The 19,440-nt window shown below is 43.4% G+C and overlaps 1 protein-coding gene and 1 non-coding gene across 8 annotated transcripts in view; both read right to left on the bottom strand.

The window, feature by feature from the left end:
* Positions 1–18,149, bottom strand: part of LOC140686380 (monocyte to macrophage differentiation factor-like) — a 41,475-nt gene extending 23,326 nt beyond the window's left edge. For 3 of the 7 annotated variants that reach the window (XM_072940130.1, XM_072940129.1, XM_072940128.1), the window contains exons 1-5: positions 17,840–18,148; positions 10,627–10,708; positions 6,536–6,696; positions 3,020–3,094; positions 1,306–1,407 (exon numbers count right to left, since the gene is read on the bottom strand). In XM_072940130.1, coding sequence (XP_072796231.1) covers positions 1,306–1,407; positions 3,020–3,094; positions 6,536–6,696; positions 10,627–10,708; positions 17,840–17,865 — 446 coding nt within the window. In that variant the 5' untranslated portion in view covers positions 17,866–18,148. Of the gene's footprint in view, positions 1–1,305; positions 1,408–3,019; positions 3,095–6,535; positions 6,697–10,626; positions 10,709–17,839 lie in introns of all 7 variants that reach the window. The other 4 variants (XM_072940127.1, XM_072940132.1, XM_072940126.1 and 1 more) reach the window with 4 other exon arrangements.
* On the bottom strand, positions 3,646–3,719 carry TRNAP-AGG (transfer RNA proline (anticodon AGG)). The gene has a single exon. It is a non-coding gene; the product is annotated as a tRNA-Pro (tRNA).
* Positions 18,150–19,440: the final 1,291 nt, after the last annotated feature.

The following is a 19,440-nucleotide window of genomic DNA, read 5'->3' on the forward strand; positions in this document are numbered from 1 at the left end:
GTGTTTGGGTCCGCAGGGCCTAGGACAGTACGTGGCACCATTTAGGTCCTCCCTAACACCTGCCAAAGCGGGTGCCAAGGGCGCCTCGCATCTCGTTCATAGCATTTTATACTAAGTCCACCATGAAGTTAACTATGTAAGGGAACTGGGGAAGAATGTGGGTTTCGTTTACATCCGAAGGCCCGGAATAGGAGAAAAGACAGTTGTCTTATTTTATTTCCTATTTTATCCAAGCGTATAAATTAGGGGTTTGAGCCTGAGAAGCAAACTGTTCTCTTGGAGAGATATATATATACACACATACACAACACATAACACCACTCAGAATTGCTAATTATGGTCAAAATGCATTTAAAGTGAATTTCAAAGTTGGAGAGAAGTTGGCTAAAACGATCATTTTCCTCAGAAAAGAGAAAACAATTTAATGCTTTGTGATAAACACAAATTATGTTCAATTCTGATGGCCATTCTGCCAAAAACAATAGATCAAGAATTTAATAAACTGAATCCAATGACAATGATTTCATGGCTTTCGGCTGCTCAAGTGCAGGCACGTGAGATAATGAACAGAGCCACGGAGTAGGAACTGGGACACGTGGGTCCTCATTCCAGATGAGTCACTAATTGGATGCACGTCCTAAATGCTCTCATTTTTTAAAACATGAAGCGGAAATAGATAACCTTGAAGGGCTCCTCTAGAACTAAGATGCTAAATTTCAGTAAGCTTCTTTTTTCGATTGCTTAACACTTATGACTATGAGCTACGAAAAATGGGTTAAAAAAAGTGTGTCCCATGGCTAGGAGACTAAGAGTTTAGATGCCCACCCAAACGTCCCCTTTCTCAGGGAACCCTAATGTTGAACATCTTCTGGGTCCCTAAGTAGGTACAACACAACTGAGTAAGTGTTGTGTTGGGTGCTTAATATCTATTATCTTTATCCTTCATAGAAACATTGGAAAGCAGTTCTTTTTCTCATGTCGTAACTGTAAAATCATACAGGAGAAGGCTAGTTTGCTGACAAAGCTAGTCTGGCTGAGGATGTGAAATGAGGTCTGAGAGACTCTATAATTGTCATTTCAGATGAGGGACAAGTCCACCTTGTCATCACGCCACAGAGGTGGCACTCATTTCTTTCTGCAGCAATCTGTCCACCAATAATGAATACCGAATGGTTCTGAAGAATTGTTAAAACGATATATCTTGTGTTTATGTATTTCTACTATTTTGAAATGCAAATACAAATTGTGTTGCAGATAAAATTTAGGAATTTTAAACCTATCAAATGTAAAATTATTTTCTCTTACTTTTCATGGTAGAGAAATACATAAATGGTTCCTCCAGCTGCCATGAGCCAGATAAACCAACGCATATGAGATGCCAGGGGTCCAAGTTCACGGAGATTTAACCTAAAAATGTAAACATGACAACAAAGAACAGAAGTGATAAGTGACCAATGAAGGGAATTCATACAACCTGTGTTTTCCTCTAATTCTGAAAACTGGGAGAGAAGGTCCAAGGATAAGGCCAGAAAGAAAAAGCATTCAGCATGGCATGGAGGTATCTGGGCAACCAGGGTAAAATTAATAACTCAAAGATAAAATTGTCGTTCAACCTCTAAAACTCAGAATTAGTTCCAGTGTGGTTTAAAAATAGAACCAGCTAAAAGGAGACACGCAGAAGTGAGTCCCGGCTTACCCGTGGTGCCTGACTTTATTAGGCAGACGGCTGGAAAGGCTACTCGCCTTCTTCCTTCTGACATCGTATCTGGGAGCAGGCTGTTTACAAAGCTCCCTGAGAATTCAACAAAATCTTGAACCGGATCACACACACAGTGGGTACATAGCACACAGACCCAGTGCCACCCTCATCAATTTCTCCGCCAAGACAGAACCTGAGAAGAATTAGCCCAACGTGTTACGAAAGATGTTCTGTTAGACTTTAACTGTGGACTCCTGTGAAGCCTGATTTTAAAATGCTGCAAATTCATTTATGGTAAATTCAGATTAAGGACAGACATGAAAAAAAAAGTTCTGATTGGCTATTACTACAAAATTAGTATTTCCAAATGGAAAATGTACTATGTGCACATGGACGACTACATGTGAGCAACTTGCCTACTGCAACATTTGATTCTTCAGCTTACATTTTAAATCTTTATTTACTTATTTTAAATTGTGGTATACTTCACAAGAGCCTTTATGTGTTCTCGTTCCAACATGATGCAGACCTATAATTTAGTAACAGGCATTGGAGAGAGGTGGCACTTACTTCTTACTCCAAACAGATAATTAGGTTTCTTTGGAATGATGGGTGCTGCATTAGTCAGGATGTAGAGGCCTGCGGTTTCTCATGACGACAGCAGCTGATGGCATGCTGCAGATTTCTGAGTGTCTGAAACTGGACCATGTCTTGATGGAGGAAAACTAATGTTTCTTTAATTGTGGGCTTCAGAGCAGCAAAAGGTTCTATCTGATCTATACCAAAAGGGCAGGAAGGTCAAGGAAACGGAACTGAATACTAGGCGTTTTAAATAACTAAGAAGTTTGGCTAGATCTCTTTCTCATATAGCCAAACAAATGAGAAACGCACTCCAGCTACTGTGCTGTGAACTGGAAGCAAACTACAAGTTTCAGAAGTGAGCTTGCTTTTTAACACACATTTACAGCGTTTCCACGTAAACAATGAGATGTCCAGCTACTGTGAAAAGCAGCGGACACATACAGAGAGAATTTGGAAGGCAAAGGTAACACATTTCAGAAGAGCATGCCACCTGCACACGAGTCTGTAGCACCTCTCTCGAACAATCCAGTGCCAGATAGGTATTCTGAAGAGCAGCAACACTCTCCCCTAAAAACCTGCAGTCTGAACCAGGTAAATCAAAGTGGAAAAAAAAGTGCATGTAGGCATGTGTGTTGTGGGTGGGGAGGGGGGAGCCTGGGGGCAGGGACAGGAAGAAGGGAGGGCTGAGAATTCTCTCATCAAAATACTATCTTCAAAAACAGAAAGGCTGTATCTTACCATGGAGTATAGGAAGCGGCAATGAAGAGATAGATCACCATTCTGTCACACATGTGGAAACAGTGCTCCACTGTCCTGGAGGGAAACGCAAGTTAGACAGTTTCCAGAAATTCTTCAGACTGGCAGTAGGGGTTATCACTCCACTACCCTGCAACCTCCACTTGTGTTTCAGTGTCTCATGGCCGGTCTGCCTTGGCCTTCAAGGTCACATGGTATTTTTTTTCAAATTTTGATTTTATTTATTTTTGATGTCCAGAGCAACACTATTCAGAATAGCAACAAACAAAACTAAAAAGAAACTAGTAACAGACTAAATGCTCATTCACAGACTGAGAAATAAGATTATGTAAGTACTTGGAAAATTATAAGTAATAGTGGAGGATGCCAGAAGTACACTATAAAAACTGAGTTTTAACATAGGTTTTTTTTAAAAATAGCTTTTTCTTTTAAATTTCAGAGTTATTTATTTTTTTTAGTTGAGGTATACACGCAGCTATTTTTTTTTTTTTTTTGCAGGGGGTAGGTAATTAGGTTTATTTATTTATTTGATTTTTCAGTGTAGCTATTCTTTGTTTTTCTTTTTGGTTTGGGGAGGTAGTTAGGCTTATTTATTTCTTTACTCTTCGAGGAGGTACTGGGGATTGAACCCAGGACCTCATGCATCCTAAGCATGAGCTCCACCACCTGAGCTATATCCTCCCCCTCTACACATAGCTATTCTTAATGATCTGAAGCCACAAGTAAGAGCTTTGTATTATTTTAAGATTGCACATACATACCACAGACCCTCAACATGTATGAGATATAGGAACAGAACCCCACAATAATCAGGAACTTTGAAGTGGAGAAAAGTAACAAACAAAACCTGTCTTTTCTGATGTGTTCCTTTCCGTTTGGATGCTAACAGAAAAATGAAATTCCTTCAGGGTGGACCAACTCACAACCCCTATCACAGTGCAGAGCAAAAATTGTCCAGGCTCTTTCCTTTTAGAATGTCTTTTGAAGAAGCTTTTATTCCAAATATCCTAGTGCAGACAGTAAGTTGTAATAAAGCAAATTTAGAAACTAATTAGGGACAGCAATAACACAAACCAGGAAAGAAAAAAAAAAAAGCGTTGTTTGCTGCCAAAGAGGGTAGCCACCTGGGTTTCTAAGCAAGTTCTTCCTTCCAAACTGAAGAGTCAGGAAGTGAACAGAGATCTGGCTTGTAGGGGTCTGTTCAGAAAACGGATGAGACAGAATCCGCCCTTTACAGAGGTGATTTAAAACTACAACTGCACTGCTTCCCCTTGGATCCGTTTTCAATGTCCAAGGGGCAGTGGCCATGGTCTGGGAGCCAGTATTAGATTCTGCCTCACTGCACACACAGTGTCGCCCAAAGTTCACTGAGGATGTTGTGGTCACAGTGTTGGTCACGTGTTAGTAAAGAAGTGAGAATAATTTAAGTCACAAGTCTGAAAAAGCCAACACTGGATGAATGCTTCTCAAACTTGATGGCCTACCAGAATCGCCTGGGGAGCTCATAAAATACAGTCACAAACTTCAGTCCAGAAGCTTCTAATTTAAAAGGGCTAGAGGAGGAGGCAGACGGCGGAGGGAAGAAGAGAATCTCTTTTTTTCAACTCCTTGGATGACTGTGATTCCAAGCCAGACTTGGGGCCTTTCTGATTCTGCTTTCTAGACTTTTATGCACTGTGGCAGCAGGTGAAGTCAGACCTGCAATTTTATTCAACATCTACCATCCACCTCTCTGACGCTCACTCTCCTTACAAGTAAAGCGGAGATAGTAACATTTCTATCACAGAGTATGTGTGAGCATTAAATGAGATGCTGTAGCCATGTGTTTATTTAGCACAGCACCGAGCACATAGTAGATACTCAATAAATCCTCATTCCCTGTCCTCTTTTACATAAATTAAGGCTATACTTGGATTTTTTTTTTTAATGAATGCAGAGCAAAACTCCACACGTGGCTTATGATTCTAGCAGTGCTATTCCAAGGTTCAGGAGAGTCTTTTTTATTACACCTCCGTCCACCGGCCCTGGCAGGGAGGCCCTGAATGCTGAAACAGGTACCTACAACTCTATCAACTCAGAAATCTAGACAGCAGAGCCAAGTCAGCCAAGGCAACCACAAGCACTGGACTGTGCCAAGAAGATAACGAAGTGCTCTGGCCTCCGCGACAGTGCGTCCTAAAGAGGCAGGAAGGTACTTCTGAGGCTCTCTTTTGAGCGTGTCCCAGACCACTGCTGTGATGCAATGCTGTGGTTTTATTTTAAGCCTAGGGAACTGTCGCCTTATGGGCAAAGGTAACAGATTGCAAACTACAAGCAATACTGTGAAGGGTGTGGTGAGAAAAATCTCAGGACTAGGTGTCAGAGATCCTGGAATGACCAGATTGTGTTCGTATCACTGACTTGGGCAATTCAGGCTACTTCCATGAGCCTCAGTTTCCCCAGATGAAAATAAAGGGGTTTGGATTAGATGATCCATGAGGAGCCTTCCAGCTCAAAATTCTATGATTCTACATATGAGGAAACCAGTAAAATAATCTCTTGAATCCCAAATCCTGGTCTTAAATAAAATATGCCTTTTTAATATTAGATTGTTTGAATATTTGGGTTTTTTTTAACATTCTCTAAAAACCAAGAGATATAGTCTAATATAGTAAATCACTCTCAAGCCTGCTCTGAATTCTCCTTTATTTTGAGAAGAATTTTTGCCCTTTTGGGTTGTGCAGAATCTATTTTAAAAGCAACTGAATGGTGTGCTGCTCTCTTGGTATTGCCCCAAATTAACCCTTCACTCAGAGGAGGAATGCTTTCATGTCCTTCTCATGGGGAGGCTCAAGACACAGTACTGTTCAGAAAGTGCTTAACAGCGAACAGTAGCAAAATACGTGAATTCTGTTTGAACAGATACACAGGACCTAATTCTGAAAGCTGAGTTTTGTAAGACAGTAAACCCGCGCTGTAGTGACACCTCCGCATATCACAGAGTCCTAAAGTAAAACCTGTGATTTCCAGGTCATGTCACATGCGTCATCTCATTTACCTATCACAAGAGCCTGCAGGTTGGGCATTACCTTTCTCATTTTAGTGATGAAGAAGCAATGTTCCCCACGTCAATGACCTACATAAGGCTAGGTGGCAGGGCTGGGACTCAAAGCCCACCTGGTGAGTCCAGGTTCAGGGTGCTGGTGACCACTCTGCAGCTGCCGGGCTCTTTCTTAGCGAGCTGACACATTGGAAAACAGGTCTCAGGATTTTACGTTAAGTCCTGGGGAAGCAATGTGGTTTTATTTGGTTTCTGAGCAAAGGCTTGCTCTCTTAGATTCACACGGGGGTCCTCAAACTCTGTCCAATCCATAGGAAATGTCCTGAAAGATGGGACGGCATAATAGTCTACCAGGCAGGGAAATGTCCACTTTGCCTCCGCTGACCAAAGCATGCCAGCCTAAGAGGCCAACGTGACAACTACCATGACCTGTTGAAAGAGCATACCATCCACTGTACCTTAAGTGGCTCTTTTTCCATGATACGATGTGAAATACTGTGGAAACGATGAAGAGGGCGCAGAGGCCCACCCCATAAATCCATGCTGTTATCTTTTCCCAGCAGTCGTCAGACAGCCAGTGGAGGAGGGCACTGCCCACGATGGCCGGGACAATGAGGAACTGAGAGAAAGGGAAAGGAAGGTAAATATTCAGTAAAACAGTGAATTAAGGACTTTGCTAAAAATGCCAGGGATAATTTAGGAAGATCGTTTTAAAGTAAACATCTGCCTTTTCTGGATAATCATAACAAGAGCCAGATGGAGTCGTCAGTTTGCTCCCCAGAAAACAGGTACTGTACTGTTCAGGGCCCAGGAACTGTGCCCACCAGTGGGTACCCGATCAAGCAGTAAGAATGCAACATTACTCAACTGTGGCAAAACAAATGTTCTTTACCCTAATTTTGTTAGTGATTTAGGGAAGGCACTTAACGTAGTCAAATGCCAAGCATACACCAAGTTCCCATGGAAGTTCTGATCTTTAAATATTCTTTCCCGTTTCCCCCATGAGCTAATGAAATCCCAGTATTTCAGCAAAGGGTAACTAAATGGATCAAGTCAGTAAGAATTATAATGTGCACACCACACTCGGATAAGCCTTTCATTCTAGTCTCACGTCCTGATTTGTAGATGTGTGCCTTCCACCCATATGGGAGCTATTCCAGAGTCAAAGGGTCTTTGGGTTATTTCATTTTTAACAGCACCTTTCAAGTAAGCAGGAGGAATCAACTCCTACCTATTCAAATAATTTCAGGAGACTAGAATCGCAGAATTTTACTTTCTGCACATTTTATACTACATATGGACATAAATGTCAATGTCTAGTCACATCAGTCTGACTACTAAACATTTTATAATAACAGAAATCATCAGGAGAAATGAACTACTTTATTAGTTATTAGAATAAACATACCTAGCAAAGAACGCAAACTTTAGCAAACGTATCTTTTTTGTTACCAACCTACTTTTTCCCTCTTGCAAAAGAATATTAAATTCCCCAGATGAGACCAACACTCAATTTCATATGCTGGCTGGCATTTTCACTGGCCCAGAACAAAATGAGAAAACTAAGGGCAACAAAGTAAGTTTTTCATAAAACAGAATTTAATTAATTTATTTTGAGATTATGCCCTTTCTACTTTTTAAGAGTATGTTCAAGTATCTTCTCTGTAATGAAATGATGACATTAAATGGAAGTTTTTTATTTTGATTTTAGACATTTTACTGCTCTCTGAAATCCAGAAATCAGGGACACAGTTTAGTATAAGAGGACATTTTCTGTTCTAAAAAAATAATGTAGCTGTTTTATCAGTTTTTCCTTAACTTCAGTTTATGCAAGTGTTCCCTGTGACAATCCAGAAGAGATAACCTAAGAAATTATTCAGGTCTATCTGAAGCAAATATTATTCTTAAACGTGAGCTGTGTATCTCAAGGGCCAAAATGTCATATTTAAATGCTCAATATTATACTAAGTACTAAGTACTTCATTGACTGCATTTATTGGTCAGTGTTATGAAAACTTTCAGGGCACGATTTTCATAACTTTTATCAGTGTTTTGCAGTTGGTAAATGGAGAAAATAATGAATGCATACTGGAACAGTAAGTGAAGGAACAAGCCATGTAAACTTACTCAAACTTTTACATTTCTTTTATCCTAATACTGACCTAGATTTAAAAAACACCACATACACACTTTATTTTCATAGGAGCCTGTGGACGATTGCCTTCAGAAGCAACTTTACTTTTAGCTCTGTTAAATGCATCAGGCATTTAGTCAAGAATAAAAGATGTAAACAACCCAAAAGCCCATCAGCAGACTATTGGTGTGTGTCTGCGTGTATATATATTGTGTGTACACACACACACACACACACACACACACACACACACGATGGAATATTACCCAGCCCTAGAGAGAATGAAATATCGCCATCTGCAGCAACATGGATGGACCTGGAGATGATCATATTAAGTGATGTAAGTCAGACGAATATTACGATACCCCTTATATGTGGGATCTAAAAAATTAATACAAATGAATCTACATACAAAACAGAAACAGACCCACAGACACAGAGAACAAACTTGTGGTTACCAAAGAGGAAAGGGGGCAGGGGGAGAGACAAATCAGGAGCAAGAAACCTATTATACATAAAATAGATAAGGAACAGAAATTTATTACTATATAACACAGGGAACTATATTCAGTACCTTGGTGATAACCTATAATAGAAAATAATCTATATATTATACGTATATATAAAACTTAATCAATTATATATAAAATAGATAAGAAACAGGAATTTATTGCTGTATAACACAGGGAACTATATTCAGTATCTTGTAATAACCTATAATGGAAAGTAATCTATATATTATACATATATATAAAGCCGAATCACTTTGACTCACCTGAAACTAACACAATATTGTAAATCAACTATACTTCAATTAAAAAAAATATATAAAAGATGGATATCTAGGCAAGTATAGCCAACAATCAAATCAGGCTATGCATTCTCTAAAACCAAGTTTGGCCTCTAAATATTTTAACTCTCTGGTTTCATGAAGCTCACTTCACAAAGCACGTCATGAAGGCAAAGACAGGGGTCAGCTCAAGTCTAGAGAATTCCACCAAATCCTTCCTGTCACCAGAATCTAAGCCACGGGTCCAGGGAGACTGTCCACTAGTGAAGTTACTCCAAATTTCATTACTGAAGCCCTTTTATGGAATCCAGGGGTATGCATGCCAGGTAGAAAATTTTTTCTTGAAAAAAAAAAAAAGGAGCAAGATTTCAGCATATTAATTATTTAAATAAAAATCTTGAGCATCTAAGGAAAAAGAACATTCAGTGATAAAGGAGAATAACGTTTTAGTATTACCAAGTAGTATCTGAATTCTACTATTACAATACATAAAATTGATACTTTATAAAGTTGAATTTCCACTAAGTAATGACGAAATGGTATTGTTCTATTAGATTATAAAGGAATCCACCAAAAACTAGTTTATTTCACGTTTATTTGGCATCATGATTCCTTTACAGGAAACACTAACTATTCTTTGGAGAAGGGAATTATAGAAATGAAAAGGAACAACTTGAATTCAAGAAAATTTTATTCTAATAGCATGTATATGTCACCTACATGTTGTATTAACATTGTCTAAAATAATTCAATTCGCCTGTTCTAAACACTCTTCACTAACGGAATAAATTTGTCTTCTTCTCTATTTCCTGTCTTCAGATGATATACCAGCCATTATCTTTCCCTCAAAAGTCTCACTAAATGCAACTTTCAAAGGGAAATCATAAAGGAAAATTTATGATGACACAAGAAAATGCCAATAATGACATTAATATGAAAATACATACACATCCACAAACACCATACACAAAAAGAAGAAATGCAGCCAAATGTTAACAATTTACTTCTAGGTAGTTTTGTTTTTCTTTTATATTTTTCAGTATTTTCTAAGCTTCTTATAATGAACATGTTTTGATTTTATAGGAAGAAAAAAAATTAAGTAAGAATTTAGGGATTAAATCAGCCTTTTCTTCTACGATGTGGACTAACATCTGCTCTTAGAAGCAGGGGCCACAGGGGGGAGGGGGAGGATGGGGCTACCTGTTTTAGGGAATCACGTAGTGAAAAAAAAAAGGCCACCTTTTCCAACAAACTGTGAACTCTTCTTGCCAGATGACCACAGCTGACTGTCTTGAAAAGGCAATCTGTTTCATTCTAGGGGTGACAGTCTTTGTGAAGTAGTCTTCTTTGGTTTTCCTAATAACTATGGTACTTACCACATTATTCTTTTAAAGAAGCCCTTGTCCGAGAAAGCAGGTCCAGGAGGGACAGAGCTGACTGAAGGTCAGAGCACTCAAAGTGTCTGACACGCTCACACGGACATGACCCAGCACTGATGCCATGGTGGGTGAGGTCACAGAGATGAGTAAACCCGACTAATGGGGCTGAGGGTAACACAGATGACTGCGCCTCCTCCCACCACAGCCCCTGGGGAAGGACAGGAAAGGCAGAAAACTGGTACTCACTGCATGTGTGTAACAGTTAGCAGCATGTTCGTAACAAGTTGGTTTGTAGCGGCCATTGGCGGGGGCTGGGTGGTTCATGAACCTGTAGAGACAGAGACACAACGTGGGATAAGCTCGGAGCGAGTAAAGAACAATGGGGAGGCTTGCCAGTGGTTGTTTGGTCTGTTCTAACTGAAGAGGTGACTCCTGGAAATACCTGATTACGGGAACAAAACCAAAGCCACTAACTGGGTGTAAACCAAGCCAACAGCAATGGTCCGACAGCGAATGCCCTAGTTTATGGGATTAAGTATCTTTCAGTGTATACAAAAGAAAAACCTTCCACCAACCAAGGGCAAACAAAAACCAAATCCACCCACTTCAACTGGTACCCCCACAGTAAAAAAATAAATAAAAAATAAAAAAATAAAAATGGCACAATCAATTCTTAAATCTTAACAGGAAAAAAAAATCAAGGTAATTTTTCTAAACTTTACAAATACCACTGGTAACTGCCATTTAATGCAAATTCAGTGCATCTGCAAGGTTTCTATTTCCTCTCTCAAAATGTATGCAGCTTTATACATGTAGATCTTTAAACCCTCCATCTCTTGAATAGCAGGCCTGTCCAACTAGTTTCCCTATATTACATTACCTGTCCCGGCACCAGACAGCTTAAATAAATGATACCTGGCTGCCTCCGGGCCACCTGAAACAGGAGGTACATTTTTCACCTGCATCTTCCTGAATTGAGTTTTCTTCAAAATCTAAATATATGACTAGCACCTGATACATTGGCTATAAAATTTGTGTGTATATATCTAACCATCAAAATCTGTTACATATATAGACATATGCCCATATTTCATACCTCCCTTTGGCTAGGTTGTAGCAACGAGAAAAACAGTGAGACACATAAGTACCACAGGACCAAAAGAGATAAAGAGCGTTCTTCCATTCCAGTTTGTGGGTGAGGATACCCCCAACCCCGACCCATACCCGTGCCACGTTTCATGACGGATTCTGGTTTAGTCTGTGTTCCCTAGAAGGAGGGAGATGCAAACTCAGGAATATATATAAAAAAGAGGCAGCTACCTGAAATAAGCAGGTGCAGAGAAACAAGGGAAGTAAAAGAGCCCTGGTGCCATGCAGGATTCAGGTCTCAGCATTCAGGCAGCATTCCGGAGCCTGCAAGATGGCAACAGGCTTTGCACAACAAAGTAGCCTTCTGCTTGAGCTAGTTTAAGGGGGTGGAGGTAGTGGGAGAGGAGATTTTATTTGTCACTAACAAGTTCTGACTAGTCATACCTTATTCATTAACATGATGAAAAAAAATGGTACCAGGCTAAACCAAATGGCAGAGCCAGGCTGCCAAAAACTGGCTGAAACACATGGTCAAGCCATTCCAAACAGGCCCAGTTTATGAACAAAAGATTAGCCAACAATTTCTCCCTGAATTAAGGGCCTGTTATCCTTAGAGCAAATAAACAAAACTCAAGCGGCACACCCTGCTAACCAGACACAGAGTCCAGGTGGAAAGTCCACTGGGGAGTGGGTTTGGGACAGTGAAGACATCTTACCTGGACCACCAATGGGTAGCCATCTAACCAGTGTGCAAAGTGTATACTTATGGAATGGAATTCACCAGGTGACTTGAAAACTATTTGAGAGAAATGTTCAGTTCACGGCTTCAGAATTATTCCAAGCTATTCTCACATATAGATAAATGAATCTTTTCTCCCCTGATAATCCTTTAAATAATTTGACTAATTTCCTAAGGGAGGAGAGTGTTGCTATACGGCAATTATTTGCAAAAAGGAAAATAATTACCCTCTGGAGAAGAATGCTGTAAAAGCGTCCCAAGCATTCAAGGACCTCCCACGTCATTACCCTGAGACAAAACGACAGGGCTGTAAGTAGCATACCCTATTAGGAATTGCAAAGAGTGAGGAGCCGGGCTCCAGGATAGTTGAGCGTAGATGCAGTTGCAAGTGCTTTGTGTAGGGCACAGTAAGTAGGATTTGTCTACCCACCAGCAGGCTGCAGACTAAAATAGCAATTTATATCTCTGGCCGCCCAATCTAAAAATAAGCCGTTACACAGCAACAGGGATAGAGTTCCACATTTTCTCCTAAAAGCAAAGAAGCTGGGTGGTCATGCTTGTGACAGCTTAGCCCCTGCCCACCTGGAATCACTCAGGTTAAAAATAAACTCAGAAGTTGCAAAGGAAAACATCCCACTCATGTATCTTAAAGGTAGTCTCCCATCGGGCAATAAGGAAGGGGAAGAGCAGGCATGTTAGGCACAGATCACTGTCTGGGACCCCGTGGGACCGACAGCATGTGGTTTTGCTGCGAAATTTACAATGCAGCTTTCCCATTTCTCTCTGATCGCCCAGGGTATATAATACAGGCTCTTGCAGAAATCACTACGAAATTAGTCACCCAAGATCTAAATGGAAAAGCAGATGTAAAATGCAAATATACTCCCCCACAATGAGTCTATTCTCTTCACCACAAAAAGATGAGGAGGATTCTCAAGAGTCATGGAAAACAGGTATATCCACAAGTGGTTATGGAAGACGCCTCTGCTTAAAGCAGAGCCTCCCTGATGGTCACCCAGTGCCAGTGCTGCAAGAGAGATTCCAGCCTGCTTTAGAGGGTCTGGGGGAAGGTGAGTCAGTCCTGGGTGTGGGAACCACACTTAACAAAGCTATTAGTGAAGGAGGGTTTATTTATCCTCTCACTTTCTCTTTAAACACTCTCTCCTGCTTCCCCCTGGCCTGGTGTCCTTACACTCTCCCCATGACAGCATTTCAAAACTGGGCAGGGAGGGAACAGATGGGGACCCAGGGACACAACTTAGCACACTTTAAATGTAGCCCAAAGCAGCGTGCCTTCCAAAGTAAACCTGCAACCTACCAACAGATCTCAGAGGCCTAAGATCAAATCTCAGAATTTATCCTTGATTCCTCTGTGTTTCTCATACTCCAAATGCAAGTGTTGTCAATGGTCTCCCTGCCTGTCCGCAGACGGACTCTCTTCTTTATCCAGCAGTAGCAACAGTCTATCAACTCGGATCCCCACCGCACACCCCAGCCCAGATTAAAACCCGTCTGGCTTCCCAAGGTGCTTCAGATAACAGTGTGCTCCTCTGTGGGCCACAAGGCCTCACTACTTCTCTAGCCTGAAGCTACCTTCCTGTCACTCTCCCCTCCACACCACATCCCTCCTGCTCCTTAAACCACCAAGGTGTGGCCTGCCTCCAGGCACCTGCATTTACTGCTTATTTCTGCCTGGAACATTCTTCTCCAGAATCCTTAGCCCTCTTCTCACTGTCAAGCTCAGCTCAAATGTCACCTCCTCAGAGAGGTTTTCCTCACCTTCCTTCCCAAAGTATCACCTCAGCCCTCCCCACTCCACCAGAGCCCTTATCACACTTACTAAGAATCCGACTTTTTTGGTGGGGGGCAGTAATTAGGTTTATTCAAGGAGGCACTGGGCATTGAACCTAAGACCTCATGCAAGGTAAGTATGCATTCTACCACTGAGCTATATCTGTCCCCCAGAATTTGACTTTTTTAACTTGTTTCTTATTTCACGTTTCCCCTCTGTAATGGGAATTTCATGAAGGCTGTCTTGTCCACCAGGTCCTTTCCAGTCCCAAGCACAAGGCCCAGCTTATAGCTGAAGTTTAATAAATAAATGCTGAATGAATGGACATATATTCTGCCTGCGGCTGAACCATTTTATCCTGACCAAGAAAGCCCATTGTCAATTGGTTTCACTGGGGATTCTATCTGGGAACAAAGGAAAACAGGCAGTCTTAGAGCCAAGAGAATTCTGAATCTCGTGAAGATGAAATTCTTAAAGGCTAATTAAGACCATGGACATTCCAAGGTCTTGGACATCACTTGATGGAGCAACAGAAGCTGATCCCTGCGCACAGCACCTATTATCTCCCCTACATGGATAAGCACGATGTTTAGGAAAAGTGTCTGTTGCCAGAGGTGGAGATAGTGGTAAGGGATGTTCAACTTAATTATTAAACAAGGGAGATGGCATATATAAGGAGACTACCTCATGTCTATGATTCAGTGCTCTGAGAACACGCAAAAAAACAAAAACAAAAACAACACAACAGGCAGTCTTGGAAGACTTCCTAATGCTTTTGAATAAGATGCTTTACGGCATATTCAATTTAAAGCTAACCAGTGGTCACAAGGATGGGGCTGAAGAAACACCCGTTTCCTTGGATTTCTGGTTGCCAGGGTGAAGAAATGCATATGTACCCACAAGATACATTAGAAGCGCTGTGCGTCCGAGGCCCCTTCGCTGTCAGATGTGGTGGGCGGGGAGACAGGTAAATGGCTGCATAGGCGGTAGAGAGGGATGTGAAATTGAACCCTTTAGGCTGCCCCTTCCTAGTTGTGTGATGATGGCAAGTTCTCTTTTACTCTCTGACCCCATTTGCTCTTCTACTAAATGAGTATACAATTTGCCTCCCAGGGTTACAGCTGAGGGTGAGATGAGTAATCTACAGATAGCCTGCCACTGCCTGGCACAGGTAGGCACTAGATAAATGTTAGCAGGTACTCTAATTCATCCGAGATGCTGTGAAAGCGAGAGAATGACCCCCTCCCCGGGGTGGGGCAGTTGAGGGAAGGAATCACGGGTGGATGGGATAAAGCAAGAAAGATAAAAGGAGTCCCGGTGGCATTCTTCACACCCTAAGCCCTCTGAGAAGCCACGCCTGCATAAAGCCCTCCACTTAGGACAGCAGGCTAAGTGTCCATACGGCCCCCTCCACAGGTACAGCAGAGCTCCGGAAGCTGGTCCAAAGCCACAGTGACCACCAAGATTCCATTATGAACAAACCAAAACCAGCGAGGTGTTCAGGTTTTCTTACCATTTAGACATAGCCACAAACTATGGCCTAATGAAATGTTTTTACTGCAGCCAAGTGCTCTTCAGTGGAGTCCTGATACATCTATCAGGAGGAGCACATGTGTTCGAAGAAGTGTCCCTCCCTCCACTTCCTCTGCCATTTACCTACCTGTAACTATCCTGAATGCGCAAAAGATGTATAATAAACAGCTTTAAGAGGTGAGGAACAGTAGTCTCACATTTTAATGCATGGACCACAAAAAACAGAATTTTACTGTTACATTACTTTATATTTGCAGGTTTTATTTCTAAGTTCAAACTGATCCTTAAAACTATCTTTCCAAGATAGCCTATAACAGAAAAATAAGAAATTATAGGACCATTCAGTCATCATAGAAAATCAAGGTAGGTCTAGATGTCATCAAGAAAATAACTGTTAAATATCCATTGATATTGTGCAGCCACTGAGAAAATCATGACGTCTATGCTGCACCAAAAGAAAACGCCTGTAATTTTCATTTTTAAATGAATGAAGTAGAATACAAAGTCACATTACAACTGTGATAATAAGGACTGGATAGACTAGTATCCAGCAAAAAGAAGATAGTTCATAAGCTGAGATGATGCGATCCTCTACAAAGGTTGGTTTGTTTGTTTTTCCTTTCTCCTAACATTTTAAATGTTTGTGCAACAAATAATAAAACAGATTCTTTTTTTTTCTTTCTAGAGAAGAATTCAAAGGATGGGAAAGCAATACAAACCCTTAATCAAATAAAACCCGGTAATTTCACAGAATATTGCCACTGTTCTCTGAAAACAGGAAGAGCACAGATGTGCAGAGAAGCAAAACCAAATCAAACAAACCACATGCATAGGGTTTTCCCAACACGACTGAACCGATGTCACAGCCTCCCTTAAAGCCCCTCCTGTCTTCACTGCTGACTTTATGTTCTAAAGCCAGAACATCATGGTTGCTTTAGAATACTGATAGGATGTTCCTACTAGGGGAATACTGCCAGGCACTCAACACCCTGAGTGATAAGCAATATTCAGAAGTTGACCCAAGTCTTCAAACCCTTCTGGTGGCACAGTCCACCACAACTCTCCCTGTGTATATTTCATTTCACTCCTTCACCCTTAGGGACAGGAGGAATGAGATCTGCTTAAGGGGTGAGAGGGCATCGAGGGATTAGGGAGTTGGAAAGAAAAAAAAGTGCACCTTCAAATCTTGAAATAAAAGGCAGTGCCTAAAAGGCAACAATAACCTCCTTGAAAGATTTCATGCATTCTTTTTCTTTTTTCAAATCCCCTCTGTCACTGCACACTAAGCTAGCCTGCTCAGGGTGAAGTTCTGGGAGTGGGGATGGCTGCCTGTTTCAGACAAAGGGATGGAGTTAACACAAACACAGGAGATGTGAACTTTCACCCACTTAAACGAAGAATTAAGGGGGGGAAAAAAAAAAAAAAACGGCCGAGCGCTTCCTCTGGGAACTAAGGCCAGCCTTCATCCATTGCTAGATGGTAGAGACCCGGAGTCGGGATTAAGGCCACGGGACCTTCCCAGGCTGGCGTTCCCACCAGCTCTCAAGCGACAGAGCGGCCGGCCAGCCTTCCGGTGGTGCCTCCTCGGTTCCTCCTCCTCCTTTCCTAACACAGGCGACTCAACAGCAGGTCTCATCACCCGAATGCTAACTTGCCCCTCCTCAGCGCCCAAAATAGCACGCCCTGGGACTCCAAGCCTGAGAACCCACAAGGCCCGCACTTGGCCAGGCAAGGCTAAACCGGCAGAGCGTGCCTCAGTTTCCCTGCTGCTAGGCCGTTCAAAGACAAAGCACCTAACACGCCCAGCACCCCCAGTTTACCACAAATCTCGCTGCAGGGCGCAGCGGCCAACCGGCCCCGGGTCTGCGCCTCCCAAGAGACCCCCCACGCTGGGGCAAGGGGTGACGAAGGGCAATGCCAGGGTTGGAAGACCCAAGGGTGGCGCCTGCGGCTGGGGGTCGGGTCCTCCGAGCAAGCAAGAGCCCTGCCTGGATGGCAGAGGGTGAAGCCGGGTGAGCAATGGGATCCCCTGGGAGGAGGGCAGGCTCGGGGTCTGAGGTCTGGGAATCCGAGGTCCGGTCCGCAGATCGCGAGGGGGTAGCCGGGTCAGACATGAGACCCTGGTACTAGGAGGAAAAGGATTGCCCAGGGACAGCCGGGCGCGGAATCTCCCATGTCAGTCCCCGGCCAAAGCGCCAGATCCACCAGCGGTGGACCCAGGTGAGGAGCTGGGACCCACGCGGGAGGAGGCGGGATCCAGGACCTTTCCGGCACGAGAAAAGGGGCGGGGGCGCCATGGTCCTCACCGCTGGAATCGATTCTGGAACCGCATTGATCCTCTGCTCGTCCCCGGGGGCCGGGAGCTCCGTCTCCTCTGAGCCGGCGGCCGGGCGGGCGGCCCTCATGAGCTTGGGCTGCTCCGGAGGCCGCCGCGTGCCCGGCGGACCGCTCGGCGGGGCAGGGATGGAATGGGTTAGGCTGGGGGTCGGGACAGGGCCGAAGCCAAACCGGGCAGCTGGGGGCGGGAGGGAGGCCGCTTCAACGGCCCGGGCGCCTCCCGCCTCCCGCCTCCCGCCTCCGAGCTCCTCCGCCCCCGGGCGCCCGCGCCGCGCCCCGAGCCCAGCTCCGCCCCAACCCGCTCGGCCCGCCTGCGTGCTCGCCCCGGCGCCAGCGCGTCACCGCGCCGGGCGGCCAATCAGCGCCCCGAGAGGAGCAGCGGCGAAGCTGCCATTCATCCCTCAGGGCGGGGGCGGGCGCGGGGGGGCGCGGCCTCGCAGCGGAGGGGCGGGGCGCCAGGGAGGGGCGGAGGAGCCGGGAGGGCGGCGCGCTTCTGGAACGGGTAGAGTTGGAGCGTGAAATGACAAGTGGCGGAGGGCAGAGGAAGAGAAATTGTAAAGGAGGAGGTGGGGCACGAGTCATAAAAGCAGCTATAAAGAAAATAGCCCCCAACGGGGACCCCTGTCTGCGATCTAGTCCTGGCTCTGTGTCATTGGTTCATTCTTCATGATCTATTTCTCCATCCCTCTGTTCATTTATTTCTTCTTCGTTTGCAGGACCAGCTACCCCTAGGCTGTTGTGTGAGGTTCCAGGGCAGATTTAAAACCTTTCCTTGTCTGTCATGCGAGGAGTATCGTCTAACTCAGATTCCATGAGAACCGCCAACGAGGAGCCCTCCCAGGGATACTTATATGTTATTCTTAATTTATTTTAGTCCAGGCAGCCTCCAGATAAACCAAAAAGTGGATCTGAATCAGGGTGCTGTGTCAAAATGTAAACCTCCAGGCTTGCTGGAAGAGAGGTTCAAACGATACTGAATAGAATGGCTGATTTCTTGCCCTTTTCCTTATGACCCCTGGAATGTAGATGTGCTCACCTCCAGGTAGCCTGTCCACACTGTCTCCCACACCCCAAACTTCAGACTCTCAAGGGGGCATTAGGTCAGCCTGTTAGGAGTGTTTACTCTGCATGCAGTGGAGTGTTGGAAAGCTGGAAACTCTTCCACCCATAATTCTAGTTTCCTTTTTCTTTAACATCTACCAAGTTGGCAGGATCCAGAAGGGTGCTTTCCGTGGCTATTTAATTATTTCATTAATTTCCCCAAGAACTCCAGGAGACAAGCATTATCTTAGTCATTTCACAGATAAGAAGGCTGAGAGATTTAGAAACTTGTCAAAAGCAAAACTAGGAATTGTGCCTAGCTTTGTCTAACAATAGCTTTAGCTTCAGATCCTTTCAGTGCAGGAAGGGGCCACTCCCTAAGTTTTAAAGTAGTATATCTGGGGGAAAGGTATAGCTTAAGAGGTAGTGCGCACGTTCAACACCCAAGAGGTCCTGAGTTCAATCCCTGGTACCCCATCCAAGACAAAATCAATGAAGAAACTTAGTTATGCCCCACTCAGGAAACAAA

The sequence above is a fragment of the Vicugna pacos genome, chromosome 16 (genome assembly GCF_048564905.1).
Source record: "Vicugna pacos chromosome 16, VicPac4, whole genome shotgun sequence".
NCBI classification, from domain to species: Eukaryota; Metazoa; Chordata; class Mammalia; order Artiodactyla; family Camelidae; genus Vicugna; species Vicugna pacos.